We start from the raw sequence: 15,011 nt of genomic DNA, 5'->3' as shown, positions 1-15,011 counted from the left end.
TTGGAAAATACTGTAAACATCTTTGACTGCCTTTCAGTCATTCTTCTAAATGTCTTCCTGGCCATTGCTGTTGATAATTTGGCGGAGGCTGAGTCTCTGACTCTGGCACAGAAAGAGAAGGCGGAGGAAAAAGAACGTAAGCAAGCACTGAGGTAAGTCTTCCTAAATATTATGGTTATGTTATATTCTTACTTGCAATTTTCCCCATATAAATGAGCTTTACTACATTTACACATGTTACAACGGGATTTGTGTGGTGGCCAAATAATAACAGTACTTTTTTTTACATTTTGTTAGCGCTTTTACAGGTGCTCAAAGTCGCTTTAAAGAGATAGTGAAAAGAAAGGAACAACAAATAAATATAAAGTTAAAGTTAAAGAATACAAAAACAATCACACATTAAAAGCCAGATTGAAGAGGTGAGTGTTTTGAAGGTGGTGAGGTCAGTGCAGTCTGATGGGTTCGGGGAGTGAGTTCCAGAGGGAGGGGGCAGCGACGGAGAAGGCTCTGTCCCCCCAGGTCCGGTGATTGATGTGGGTGGGGATGGATAGGAGGTTGGCTTCTGATGAGCGGAGGCAGCGGGAAGGGGTGTGGTGGTGCAGCAGGTCTGTGAGGTAGGGGGGAGCCTGATTATTGAAGGCATTGTGCGTTATTTGAAGTTGATTATTTGACGGACAGGGAGCCAGTGGAGGTTCTGGAGGATGGAAGTGATATGGTCTGTGGTGTGGGTGAGGAGGCGGGAAGCAGAGTTCTGGATATGTGTATCCATGTGTAGTTTATTGAGGAGGTTGGATGGTATGCCGGAGAGCAGTGACCATCAACTGGTGGCCCGCCAGACATTCTCATCCGGCCCGCACGGCGGGGATGACTGTGGCGTTGGCGGAGTGGTTAGTGTGTTCGCCCCCCACTCATGTCACTTCGAGTTATGCCGGTTCGAGCCCCACGCTCGTCAAACATTTTTGTTGTCTCCTTGATCAAGACACTACGTTCCCAAAGGTGGGGCAAATACAGTGGGGCAATTATTTAGTCAGCCACCAATTGTGCAAGTTCTCCCACTTAAAAAGATGAGAGGCCTGTAATTGTCATCCTAGGTACACTTCAACTATGAGAGACAGAATGAGAAAAAAAAAATCAAGAAAATCACATGATTTTTAAAGAACTTATAACAAAAGTTCATCTCAATACTTTGTTATATACCCTTTGTTGGCAATGACAGAGGTCAAACGTTTTCTGTAAGTCTTCACAAGGTTTTCACACACTGTTGCTGGTATTTTGGCCCATTCCTCCATGCAGATCTCCTCTAGAGCAGTGATGTGTTGGGGCTGTCGCTGGGCAACACGGACTTTCAACTCCCTCCAAAGATTTTCTATGGGGTTGAGATCTGGAGACTGGCTAGGCCACTCCAGGACCTTGAAATGCTTCTTACGAAGCCACTCCTTCGTTGCCCGGGCAGTGGGTTTGGGATCATTGTCATGCTGAAAGACCCAGCCACGTTTCATCTTCAATGCCCTTGCTGATGGAAGGAAGTTGTCACTCAAAATCTCACGATACATGGCCCCATTCATTCTTTCCTTTACACGGATCAGTCGTCCTGGTCCCTTTGCAGAAAAACAGCCCCAAAGCATGATGTTTCCACCCCCATGTTTCACAGTAGGTATGGTGTTCTTTGGATGCAACTCAGCATTCGTTTTCCTCCAAACACATCCAGTTGAGTTTTTACCAACAAGTTCTATTTGGGTTTCATCTGACCACATGACATTCTCCCAATCCTCTTCTGGATCATCTAAATTCTCTCTAGCAAACTTCAGACCGGGCCTGGACATGTACTGGCTTAAGCAGGGGGACACGTCTGGCACTGCAGGATTTGAGTCCCTGGCGGCGTAGTGTGTTACTGATGGTAGCTTTTGTTACTTTGGTCCCAGCTCTCTGCAGGTCATTGACTAGGTCCCCCCGTGTGGTTCTGGGATCTTTGCTCACCGTTCTTGTGATAATTTTGACCCCACGGGGTGAGATCTTGCGTGGAGCCCCAGATCGAGGGAGATTATCAGTGGTCCGGTATGTCTTCCATTTTCTAATAATTGCTCCCACAGTTGATTTCTTCACACCAAGCTGCTTACCTATTGCAGATTCAGTCTTCCCAGCCTGGTGCAGGTCTACCATTTTGTTTCTGGTGTCCTTTGACAACTCTTTGGTCTTGGCCATAGTGGAGTTTGGAGTGTGACTGTTTGAGGTTGTGGACAGGTGTCTTTTATACTGATAACGAGTTCAAACAGGTGCCATGAATACAGTTAACGAGTGGAGGACAGAGGAGGCTCTTAAAGAAGAAGTTACAGGTCTGTGAGAGCCAGAAATCTTGTTTGTTTGTAGGTGACCAAATCCTACAATGTGATTTCCTGGATTCTTTCCCCCCATTCTGTCTCTCATAGTTGAAGTGTACATAGGATGAAAATTACAGGCCTCTCTCATGTTTTTAAGTAAGTTGTTGTGTGGAGTCTAACATTCCTTGTAAAGACATTACCGTCTTCCCTAATAATAAGCCGTGGGTCACGAAGGAACTAAAGAGTGTTATAAATAGAAAGAAACGTATATTTTATACTGGAAACAGTCAGGACAAATAAGAAATTAACAGAGAATTAAGAAATGAGATAAGAAAAGCTAAAATAGCTTATAGGGATAATGTGGAACTCAAATACAGCAGTGGAGATCTTCGGGAAGCCTGGAGGGGAATCAAATTAATGTCCTCCATCTCCCAGGGAAACAACAATGACAGGGCTAGGAATCCCATTAACATTGAGGGAACAAATGAGGCAGACCTCCCCAATGCTTTTAACATTTTGTATTCTCGATTCGAGAAAAATGATTTCTCCATAAACACCTCAACCCTTAGAGAGTCTCTCTCCCCTATCTCAGACATAGTCATTGAACAGGATGATGTTAGGAATCTCTTAAAACGAGTCAATATTAGGAAGGCCCTAGGTCCTGACCATATCTGTGGGCGTACACTCCAGTATTGTGCTAGCGAACTCTGTGGTGTTTTCCAGCATATATTCCAATTGTCACTTGAGAATAGCCAAATTCCTGATATGTGGAAATCCTCAACTGTAATCCCCATCCCTAATAAACCTCATCCTAAAGTCCTAAACGATTTCAGACCGGTGGCTTTAACGTCATTGGTCATGAAAATGTTTGAAAAAATTGTTAAAGGCCTTGTCATGTCAGTAATAGGTGGTGAACTTGATCCACTACAATTTGCGTATCAGGCAGGGAGAGGCGGAGAGAATGCAAAGCTTCTTATACTGCACACCCTCCACAAACACCTTAGAGGCTTCTCAATACTCAAATTTCCCCTCCTCGACTCCCCTCCTCGACTCCCCTCCTCGAGACTTAGACCCGCCCACAGGAGATGCGAGCGGAGGACCGAGGAGGGGAACCGAGGAGAGAGGAGGGGAAGCAGCAGACGTTTAAAGAAATGAGAACTCCTCTCCTCTGAGCGGTCATATTAAAGCGACGTCCGTTCATTATGACGTGGCAACAGCTGCATCAGCTGTCGAGTGTTTTGTCATATTTTATAATCTCTGTTAGATCAGCTGAACATTGTTCCCCCACATATTTTATTTGAATTCATTGAGAGTGCGGTATAATGAGACAATAACAGGCTACAGATGCGGACACACACACACAAATATATTTATATAAATATATACAATTTAAAGTATGAGAGCACTCTCATAATAACGTAACACAATCAGAGACTGGATATACCCCCCCCCCCCCCCCTCTCTCTCTCTGGTCGCTGAAATGGGGAATTGAAATTACGGGCCAAAAGTTGTATTTACAAGTATTAAAAGTAAGGACATCAAACCAACTGAGACCCGTCTGTCCGCCGCATCTGCGCACTGTACAACACACACCTACACACTGTACAACACACACACCTACACACTGTACAACACACGCACCTACACACTGTACAACACACGCACCTACACACTGTACAACACACGCACCTACACACTGTACAACACACGCACCTACACACTGTACAACACACACCTACACACTGTACAACACACACCTACATACTGTACCACACACACCTACAGCTGCTAAAGCATAATCAGGCTACAGCCGTTGTGTATTTTATTATGTGAAGCACTAAATGGTTTTAGAAAAATATGGACTCTTTGTAGATATCTACTAAACTAAAGCAAATAAAGAGAGTAGGCCTGTTATACTGAGTGATATATATTTTACACACTGCTCTGCTTTCTGCAGGACCTCACAGCTGTTCTCACTGTAAACATCGCGTTGCGATGAGAGCAGGTTCTCAAATAATATCCAGGGGATGCATGCAGAGCTGTCATTGGCTGAGATAAGTCCGGCCGTGCGTCACGCCTCCACCGTTCCCGGAAATGCATCCGCGGAGGAGCCGTGGAGGAACCATCAGTGTATCCTCGGTTATAGCTCCTCCAGAGAGCCTCCTCGATGCTCGATCCTCGGTCCTCGGTGTGCATTTAGAGAAATGAGACGTCCTTCAAAATGGCGCGCTGAAATTCATTTCCGGGTCACTACCGGAGGACCGAGGAGTCGAGGAGTCGAGGAGGGGAAATTTGAGTATTGAGAAGCCTCTCTTGAAAAGCCACAAGCCCATGCCAGGCTTTTGTTTGCTGACTTTTCTTCAGCATTGAACACAATGCAGCCGCATCTCCTGGTGGAGAGCCTATTATGTCATTTTAAACTGCCCGATCAACTTGTTTTATGGATTTTAAACTTTTTTGCGTTTGCGTATGCGTTTTACTGTATGCGTCCTCGTGGGGCCGGGGTCTAAGCCAAACTATATCCGGTCACAGAGATCTGCTATTTTAAAGTAAGGTCAACACATATCGACCCTAAATATAGTCTATATTAAGAACGAGAAAAGTCTTAACATATATATCGTTTTTTGTAAACATATGACAAATGTGTGAGGGGGATGACATCAGAGCATCGTCCTATGTGCCGGGCTTAGCCCCGGACAGCCCCAGCCCAATTTAACCCCTGGGTATTTGTGAGGGAGCTCCTATATGGCATTACCCCGCTGAAGCTCAATATATTTCATAGTTCAAAGTTTTGTCAATTGTTTTGTTTATTGGTCAAATACTGGTTTCTGAGGAGTTTTACTGGAATGAAAGAGCACAGAGCACAGAAGCAGCAAAGCAGCATGCTGCACTAAACCTGACCTTCACAGAGAGGTTGAAGTTCATGTGGAGAGGAGGCTTCAGTAGTCTGTCTGCACTCTGTTTAGTTGTGCTATCTTACAATCAACATAGTAGATGTGAGGTAAAGTGTGTCGCCAAGGTAACCGGTTAGAACTCGAAGTTGCGATGAGGTCTTAAAATGTATGGAAAGGGTGTTAAAAAAGGTCTTAAAAGGTATTACATTTGACTTCAGGATTCCTGCTTAGACCCCGGCCCCACGAGGACGCATATATATATATATATATATATAAAGATGATGATTACTTTTATAAAAAGATTATTTATGAGGTGAAGTTTGTTTAATCCGTGTATGAACCGTTCTTTGTTTTTTTCCGTTTCCAAACCGAATAGGAAAAACTAAAAACTGGTGTTGTTTTTTAGTTTTTAAACCAAAACGGGTTAACAAGAAAGTTACCGGTTCGCCAAGGAGGAAGTGGGGCACACAGGAAAACCGTTTCATTGCAGACTGTTATGTTTATGTGGGGAAATGGCAGCGCATATATTATTTGAGATATGTGCAAACAATTTTCTTATATCCTGCAACCGTTTCCCACCAATCAAGACACGGTACAGTATTAATACAAACGTTGATTCCTTTCCCTGCCAATCAGGACTGCTTTCAGTTTTATTAATTATTATACAGGCTTATAAAAATAAAAATCTTAATCAATTAAATATATATATATATATAATATAAATAAATAAAAAATGAATATTCAATTACTCTCCAACAAGTGGGAGGGGGTTGGGGGTGAAACAAGTGCCGTTGCTCACACTTTGGGAGTCTCTAGACATACCGAGGATACATTTATGTTCAAATGCCATGAACATGCGTATTTAGCAAAATATGTGACCATTAAGTGCTTGAGCTACGACATTGTGTCAGACTTTGTTTTAATGTTTTATGTGTACCCTTTTGCTTCAGAAGATGCAGTTATTGATGATTTTAAGATTTGTAGTTATCTCGTTGAAAATGCTGGAAAATGCTATATAAATATATATAATTGATTATGATTTCAATATAAATATATAAAAATCTCTGGCCCCTGAAAGTGTCTCTTCTATTAATTTTGGCCCTTGGGCAAATGTAGTTGGTGACCCCTGCCGTAGAGGATGCTATTGCAGTAGTCGAGTCGTGAAGTGATAAATGCATGAATCAGGGTTTCAGCAGCAGAGGAGGAGAGTGATGGGCGGAGAGCTGACTGTCGAAGATGACTCCGAGGTTGCGGATGTGAGGGGGGGGATAGAGTGTTGCTGTTAATGGTGAAGTTGAAATTCTGGATGGCTTTGGTACGGGATGGGGGGCCGATGGTGATGATGTCTGATTTGGCACTGTTCAGTTGGAGATAGTTTGTTTGCATCCATGCTTTTATCTCTGAGAGACAGTTGGTGAGAGTGGAGTGTGTTGTGGGGGTGATGGTTTTTGTTGAGATATAAAGTTGGATGTCATCGGCGTAGCAGTGAAATTGAAGGTTTTGGCGACGAATGATTTGGCCAAGGGGGAGCATGTAGAGGATGAAGAGGAGGGGGCCAAGCACCGAACCCTGGGGGACGCCTTGGGACAGAGGAGCAGGGGAGGAGGTGCAGTCGTTGATGTTGATAAACTGATGTCTGTCGGTCTGTTAAGGTCTTCTTTTGAATAAGAAAAAAACGTTGGGGTTATCCACAGATAAATATGAAGTCTGACAAAGTACTTAAAGAGCCTGTGACAGCCTCCCAACAACTGTTGTGCAATGAGATATTGGGCTACTAGTCATCTCGAACCGTCAGTTTAAAAAAGAAGTTGCGATACCGTTCCGATAAGTATTCCTTCGACTCTTTTTGAAGTTTTGGGGGAAGCCGGAAGTGACGTCAATGTGGGAACGCTTCACTGTGCGGCGAGAGAGCCAAACACGGACAAATGGTGAATTACTGAGTTTAGGCACGTTAATAACGTTGTAATGAAGTCGACTACAGTATATTCATATTTGTCAGTGCTTTCATGTCAATTCGGCGACATACACATAAATGATCGTGGTGAAGATGATGATTAAATTAGGATTACAAATCGGTAGTGAGAGCTGCTGAATTTCCTCCCGTCGGAAGTGATATAAAAACAAATTGATTATTTTTGTAGTTGTAAACTCAAGTGGATGAAACTACATTTATTAGTGCTTTCATGTCAATTCGGCGAACATATGATACATTCAATGATCGTGAGGATGATGATTTAAAAATCGTTTGTTTGAGCAGGTCTGCATTTCCTGATGAGAAAACAAACCGATGCTTTTTGTAGTTGTAGTACACCAACATGGATTAAACGTGTTTTTTTTACCACAATGTTGGGGAAATTAATGTCTGATTTAAGGGTTGTTTATATTTCACATCATTAATCAGAATCTGCAAAGTAACTAAAATAAATGTAGTGGAGTAAAAATACCAGGTTAACCTCTGAATTGTAGTGGAGTAGAACAAAGTAGTATGCTGCTGTAACAAAAACATTTCCCAACTTGGGATCAATAAAGTATATCGTATCTTATCTTAAGATGATCGATGGCTACTGCCATATTTGCTAAATGTGCTTCTAAACCTTGACAAGTGCATGTTTCAGGCATATCAATGAACAACAGGAGGGGTCACAGCCATAAGACCAGCTGTTAAAGCTCTTCTGACCTTAGGTGTTATATATTATTTCACCCATTTATTAATTATATGTTTTAAATTTGATAACACCAATGTGTTTCGTATCCCATAAACCTCCATACTGGCAACTTCTAATTGTGGGAAATACGAAAACGTCTTATAAAGAGACGAGCCATAGAACATGTCCAATTCCAGATTCCACAGAAAACTCCTTTATTCCAAGGTCAAATGGAAACAAAACAGAACTCTTCCCCGTGAACACAGTCAAAACACACAAGGAACTAACAATGACAGACAGAAAAACCAGAACTTAAATGCACACAGGACTAATCAAAGAAACAAGAGACAGGTGAGGAGGGAGGAGAAAACACAGGGGCACCAGGTGAACACAATCGGGTAATCAGGCAGGAGGGAACACAGACAGAAAGCAACAGGCAAGACAGGGGGTGAACACTTTTCAAAATAAAACAGGAAACCAAAGACAGAAAAAGACAAAACAAAACAAAACACAGACACATCGTGACATAAATTCCAAAAAAACTATTTGTTTCTCTGAATCGAAGGTTAAAAACACAAAAGCATTGTACACAATTTAAACCAATCAATATTGTGTAATTAACGAGGATAAACTGATGTTTTTTAGTGGATGAGTAATGCAGATATCACTGTGTAATCATTTGACAGTGAGGGGAATATATCCGGTTTTATTATGAAAACTTCGAGACCGGAAAAACTGTTTTAACCCACGCTAACTTTACATGGAAGCTGCACACGTTATCCTGGCGAGACCTCAAATCATCTTCGTAATATCTATCAAACTATAGATCCTACACATCGACTGGACGTGGATTCTAAAAGTACAATATACATTTCTCGCCAGAAATTGAATCAAAAAGCATTTTAATGGCCAAAATATTCCACAATTTAGGATTTTCCAGAGAGGGTTATTTGTGAATAAACGTCCCCCCGGAGCGTTTGCAATGAACGGGCCGGGAGCATGTTGTTTCTTAGAGGTGCTCTAGTGGTCGTGTAAGAAACAACATACACTTTTAAACGTGTCTCTGGCTCGTAATAAGGGCATGAACTATCGGCCTATATGGTCGTTTTTTGTAGGAGGACAGGCTCTGAAGGTGAGATGGATTTGAGATTTCTGTAGGTTATTGTGCGTTTTTGCTTTTGGGCGGGGATGGGGATGTTGATGTCCATGATGATGGCCAGGTGATCAGAGATGTGGAGATTGAGGCTGGACAGATGATGGATGGTGAGACCAGTGGAGCAGACCAAGTCCAGGATGTGACCACGGCTGTGTGTTGGGAAGTTGATGTGTTGAGAGAAGTTGCAGCAGTGAAGGGTTTCCTTAAATTCAGAGGCATATTTGCAGGTCGGGTCGTCAACGCCCCAGTGAGATGATAGTGAACTGTTCATGAACTTGTCATGAAAAGTTCATGGAATATCAGTGAACCATATTCATGAACAGCTCATAAACAGCTCATAAACAGCTCATAACAAAGTTGATGAACTGTTCATGAAATTGTCATGAACATTAAATGGCACTAGGGCAGTTCATGAACTACTCATGAAACTCCTGTGCTGGAATGGTTCATGAACAATTCATGGAATATGGTTTTAGGCAGGTTCATGAACAATTCATGAAATGGAGTTTTCAGTGAGTGTGTAGCGATATTCAGTTTTCAACCAAGAACATATCAAGAACTGTTCATAACAACTTCATGAACAGTTCATACCCAGCCACTGAATATAATTCAATGGCTGGCTATGAACTGTTCATGAACTGTTCATGAACTGTTCATGAACTGTTCATGAACCATTGACTGTGGGTCAATTGGCAACCATAGAAAACAACAATTATGTCAATCACAATGGAACTTTACTAAAATTAACATACAAACATAAATGTATACAGGTGGAGCGCTACAATTAATCCTATCACTATTTGAAGCAGTTCTTGACACTCAGCTGCACAAAAACATTTGTTACGGGTCCCAAAAGCTTGGGTACCACAGCAACAATACATGATTTCTGTAGAAAACAGAAAAGTGCAGCAGCATTACATTACATTACATTACATTGCATTTAGCTGACGCTTTTATCCAAAGCGACTTACAATAAGTACATTCGACCAGGAAGACACAACCTTGAGGAAAACAGAATCATATAAGAACATCAGGTTTCAAAGAGCCAATCGTTTCAAGTGCTGCTCAACTGGCTATAGATAAGCCAGTCCTTTATTAGTATATAAGTGCTCTGTTAGCAGTTCTTTGTTAGTCATTCTATCGCTCGAAGTGGAGTCGAAAGAGATGAGTTTTCAGTCTGCGCCGGAAGGTGTGTAAGCTTTCTGCGGTCCTGATTTCAATGGGGAGCTCATTCCACCATTTTGGAGCCAGGATAGCAAACCCACGTGTTTTTGCTGATGGGAACTTGGGTCCCCCTCGCAGCGAGGGTGCAGCGAGTCGTTTGGTTGATACAGAGCGTAGTGCACGTGCTGGGGTGTACGGTTTAACCATGTCCTGGATGTAGGAAGGGCCAGATCCATTCGCAGCATGGTACGCAAGTACCAGTGTCTTGAAGTGGATTCTAGCAGTTACCGGAAGCCAGTGGAGGGAGCGGAGGAGCGGCGTGGTGTGGGAACATTTTGGAAGGTTGAAGACCAGACGAGCCGCTGCATTCTGGATGAGCTGCAGAGGTCGGATGGCACATGCAGGTAGACCAGCCAGGAGGGAGTTGCAGTAGTCTAGGCGTGAGGTGACGAGAGCCTGGACCAGAACCTGCGTCGATTTCTGGGTCAGCTGGGGACGTATCTTCCTGATGTTGAAAAGCGTGTATCTGCAGCAGCGGGTTGTAGCAGCGATGTTTGCAGTAAACGACAGGTTGTTATCTAGGATAACACCCAGATTCCTTGCAGTCTGAGTCGGGGAAACAACAGAGGGGCCGATGTTGATAGTTAGGTCAAGAGAGGGACAATCTTTTCCCGGAAGGAAAAGCACTTCAGTTTTGTCAAGGTTGAGCTTGAGATGATGAGCGGACATCCACTGAGAGATGTCAGCTAAACAAGCAGAGATGCGTGCCACGACCTGGGTCTCTGAGCGGGGAAATGACAGAATTAATTGGGTGTCGTCAGCGTAGCAGTGGTATGAAAAACCATGCGGGCTAATGACAGATCCGAGCGAGTTTGTGTACAGGGAGAAGAGGAGAGGACCAAGAACAGAGCCCTGAGGGACCCCTGTAGTTAATTGACAAGGGTCGGACTCAGACCCTCTCCAAGTAACCCTGTAGGTGCGGTCTTTGAGGTATGAGGTGAGGAGGGAAAGTGCAGAGCCTGAAACTCCAAGTTCTTGGAGAGTGCGAAGGAGGATCTGATGATTCACCGTGTCGAATGCAGCAGACAGGTCCAACAGGATGAGGACAGAGGAGAGGGAGGCTGCTTTAGCAGTGTGCAGTTCCTCAGTGACAGCAATGAGAGCAGTTTCTGTGGAGTGACCTGCCTTGAAACCAGACTGGTGCGGATCCAGAAGGTTGTTGTGATGGAGATAGCAGGAGAGTTGTTTAAAGACAGCGCGTTCAAGTGTTTTAGACAGGAACGGGAGGAGAGAGACAGGCCTGTAGTTTATAACATCAGACGGGTTGAGAGTGGGTTTCTTCAGGAGAGGGTTTACTCTCGCCTCCTTGAGAGTGTTTGGAAAGTGACCAGAAGATAGAGAAGTGTTGATGAAATGGGTGAGAAACGGTAGAATATCAGGAGCGATAGTCTGAAGGAGGTTTGAAGGGATAGGGTCCAGAGGACAGGTGGTAGGGCGGGCAGAGGTAATGAGGGTAAGAACCTCACTTGGAGAGAGAGGGGAAAAGGAGGTTAGTGTGCCGGTTGAAGGTGGCTCAGGTGATCCGGCGGTGAGTAGAGGTGAGTCAGAAAAAGAAGAGCGAATATCGTCAACCTTTTTTTCAAAGTGATTAACAAAGTCGCTTGACAGAAGGGAGGAGGGGGAAGGGGCCTTGGGAGGATCCAAGAGGGTGGAGAAGATGGAAAATAGTTTTTTAGGATTGGAATAGGAAGATTGGATCTTATCTTGAAAGAAAGTGCTTTTTGTCTGAGAGATGGAAGCAGAGAAAGAGGAGAGCCTGATAGGTTAGGAGGTCGTCACGGTGTTTGGATTTCCACCATTTCCGCTCTGCTGCCCTAAGGACGGTTCTATTAGCACGCAGTGCGTCATTTAGCCAGGGAGCAGGAGGGGACTGACGAGCCTGCCGAGATGTGAGAGGACAGAGAGAGTCCAGAGAGGATGAGAGAGTAGAGAGGAGAGTTTCTGCAGCAGAGTTTGGAGGCAGGAGTTGGAACGAGTCAGAGGAAGAGAGGGCTGAGAGCACCGAGGAGGCAAAGGTAGAGGGGGAGAGGGAACGGAGGTTACGGCGGACAAGTGCAGGATGAGAAGAGATTAGTTTGTTATGTTTGGAAAGGGGTAGAGAGAATGAAATGAAGAAGTGATCGGAGGTGTGGAGCGGGTTTACAGAGAGGTTAGAAGTAGTGCAGTTCCTTGAGAATATGAGATCGAGGACATTGCCAGCTTCATGAGTCGGTGGGGACGGAGACAGTGAGACAGCAAAGGCGGTTAACAGAGATGTTAGTTCGTCTATCTTCCCCGTCTGGAGGTTGAAGTCTCCGAGAAGTACAGCGGGAGGGCCAGTTTCAGGGATGTGTGAGAGGAGATGATCTAATTCATCCAAGAAGTCCCCCAAGGCTCCTGGTGGACGGTAGAGAACAACAATGGTCAGTTGTATAGGATGGGTCACAGTGACGGCATGGAATTCAAAGGTGGAAGGAGTGAAGTTAGGTAGCTTGAAGAGGGAAAAGCTCCATTTGGGAGAGAGCAGGAGACCAGTGCCCCCTCCTCTGCCAGTGGGTCTGGGTGTATGGGAGAAGGAATATGCTGTGGAGAGAGCTGCTGGGGTGGATGTGTTGGATGGAGTAATCCACGTCTCAGTGAGAGCAAGGACATCCAGAGACTGCAGGAAGGCATAGCGTAGCAGCAATAATTATACACAGGATCCGGTTGATCGTCTGGATTGCTTCTTATTCAAAATTCAAAGTACACAGTCACATTCAAATAGCTGTACTTTACAAACATCACAATTCTCCATTTAAGTTATCCGTCTGTCACAGTCAATTACTGTATCTCAAGGAGAAATTCAACATAGTCAATATAAACACATAACGCTATCAAATAATACTTTCTATCAATATATCTATCTTTACCAAATATAACATATTATGGAGATCACAAAAATACACTGTCAATGTTAATAAACAAAAAACAAGGCAATGTGCCTGCAAGACTCCACTCAGGTAAACAAAACATATTACCCGTGCGCAGCAGCTAACCTGCCTGCGAGCCTTCGCTCAGGTCACATTTACCCAGGTGCGGCTGAAGCCCGCGAAAATGGCATCTATTGTTGCCAACAGTTTAGTATTTTTAAAATACCGTTACTATGTCAAACATGCTCAAAACTTTCTGACACACTCTCCTAAACATCTCCAACATCATATCTAATTCACACAAGTTAACATCGATCATTTTCATCATGTACTGACCTGTAGAAAACAGAAAAGTGGAGTAGCAATAATTATACACAGGATCCGGTTGATCGTCTGGATTGCTTCTGAGGAGGGGGCGGAAGTGTCCCCCCTAAGGTAACCCAGATGTCACCGCTCACCTGCCAAAGGTTCCACCTTAGCGCTACTTACTCGTACTGCTTCTCAAACAGTACAGATAAACCATAAAATGATATGAATGTCACCAAAGTAAATACAGATAATGTTCAGTTTCAAATTCACTATTGTTTTGTTTTAAGATTAAAAGTTTTAAAAAAATAAAGAAATGTTCAAATAGTAGATGAATATTCAAGAGGTCTTTAAAAACATCACACTGATCATCAAAAGTTCATAAAATGCTCATGAATATTCCAAAATATTCTGAACTTGCCACAATCATCCAAAATTCATGAAATGCTCATAGTCATGAAAAGTTCATGAAATGCTCATGCACACTTTTTGGGGTTTTAATTATAATGTTGTGATTGGCTGGATCATGAAAAGTTCATAAATTGCTCATAAAAGTCTGTCATGAGCAAAACAGGAATTTTATATGAATGAACAATGTTCATAAAAATGTCATGAACTGCTCTTTAAAATGGTTCATGAGCATTTTAAGAATTGTGGTTCATGAACATCACAAGTGAACATATAATGAGTTGTTGTGCTCATGAACAGCTCATAAAGTCAGGAACTCCATCTCGCAGATTGTTAAAATCACCTAAGAGGAGAACAGATGAGGATATGGCAGAAAGCTGAGTGAGAATGTCAGAGAGGTCGGAGAGAAAGGAGGGGTTTGGCTTCGGGGGACGGTAGATGATGGCTGTGACCAGGGGAGTGGGACCAGAGAGTTTGAAGATCAGGTGTTCAAATGAAGAAACATCAGGGACGGGGATTATGGTAGCTTTTATTTCCTTTCTGATCAGATATACCAGCAGATTCTACAGTTTGTAGATGTATGTGAATCCTGCTGCTTAGTAGGTAGTAGTAGCAACTTTGAGTCCAAGAAAAGAGATATACAAATATAATTTATTATTATTATAACTAGTATTCAGAAAACAGGATGTTAATGCGCTGCCTGGATTAAGATAGATAAGCTAAGATAAGACTTTATTCTTCCCGAAGGAAATTGTTGTGCCAGAGTAACAAAATATAGACCCTCCAGAAAAACGCGGGCTAAAATTTTGTTTATGCGATCAAACATGCAGGGTTTTATGTGATTTTATGCGGTGAAATTGCGAAATATGCGGAAAAAATAAATATTGGGCTGTCTTATTTATTTATTCTCTCTCACACACAACCTGCCACTAACGTTAAACCACTTAACTATTCAATTAAACACATTCAATGTTTATTTATTGTAAAAGCAATTGGGCTATTTTAATCACACTCTCTTTCTCACACACACACGCGGTTTTGGAGGCCGATGCCTCGGTGAACGTGAGTTGTTTGGCTTTCTTTTCCGCAGCAGCAGAAAGCATTTTCGAATGTTTGAATGAATCAAAGTGAGTCGTCACCGTCGATTTTCTCTTATGCTCCAACACACAGTT

The 15,011-nt window shown here is 43.1% G+C and overlaps 1 protein-coding gene across 1 annotated transcript in view; it reads left to right on the top strand.

The window, feature by feature from the left end:
- Nucleotides 1–15,011, top strand: part of LOC117446411 (dihydropyridine-sensitive L-type skeletal muscle calcium channel subunit alpha-1-like) — a 124,724-nt gene that overhangs the window by 66,083 nt on the left and 43,630 nt on the right. The window contains exon 14 of the mRNA XM_034082571.2: nt 38–152. Within this exon, the coding sequence (XP_033938462.1) occupies nt 38–152 (115 nt within the window). The remainder of the gene's footprint in view (nt 1–37; nt 153–15,011) is intronic.

This window comes from Pseudochaenichthys georgianus, chromosome 5 (genome assembly GCF_902827115.2).
Source record: "Pseudochaenichthys georgianus chromosome 5, fPseGeo1.2, whole genome shotgun sequence".
NCBI classification, from domain to species: Eukaryota; Metazoa; Chordata; class Actinopteri; order Perciformes; family Channichthyidae; genus Pseudochaenichthys; species Pseudochaenichthys georgianus.
The sequence above is the reverse complement of the archived record's forward strand: the minus strand, read 5'-3'. Positions and strand labels throughout refer to the sequence as shown.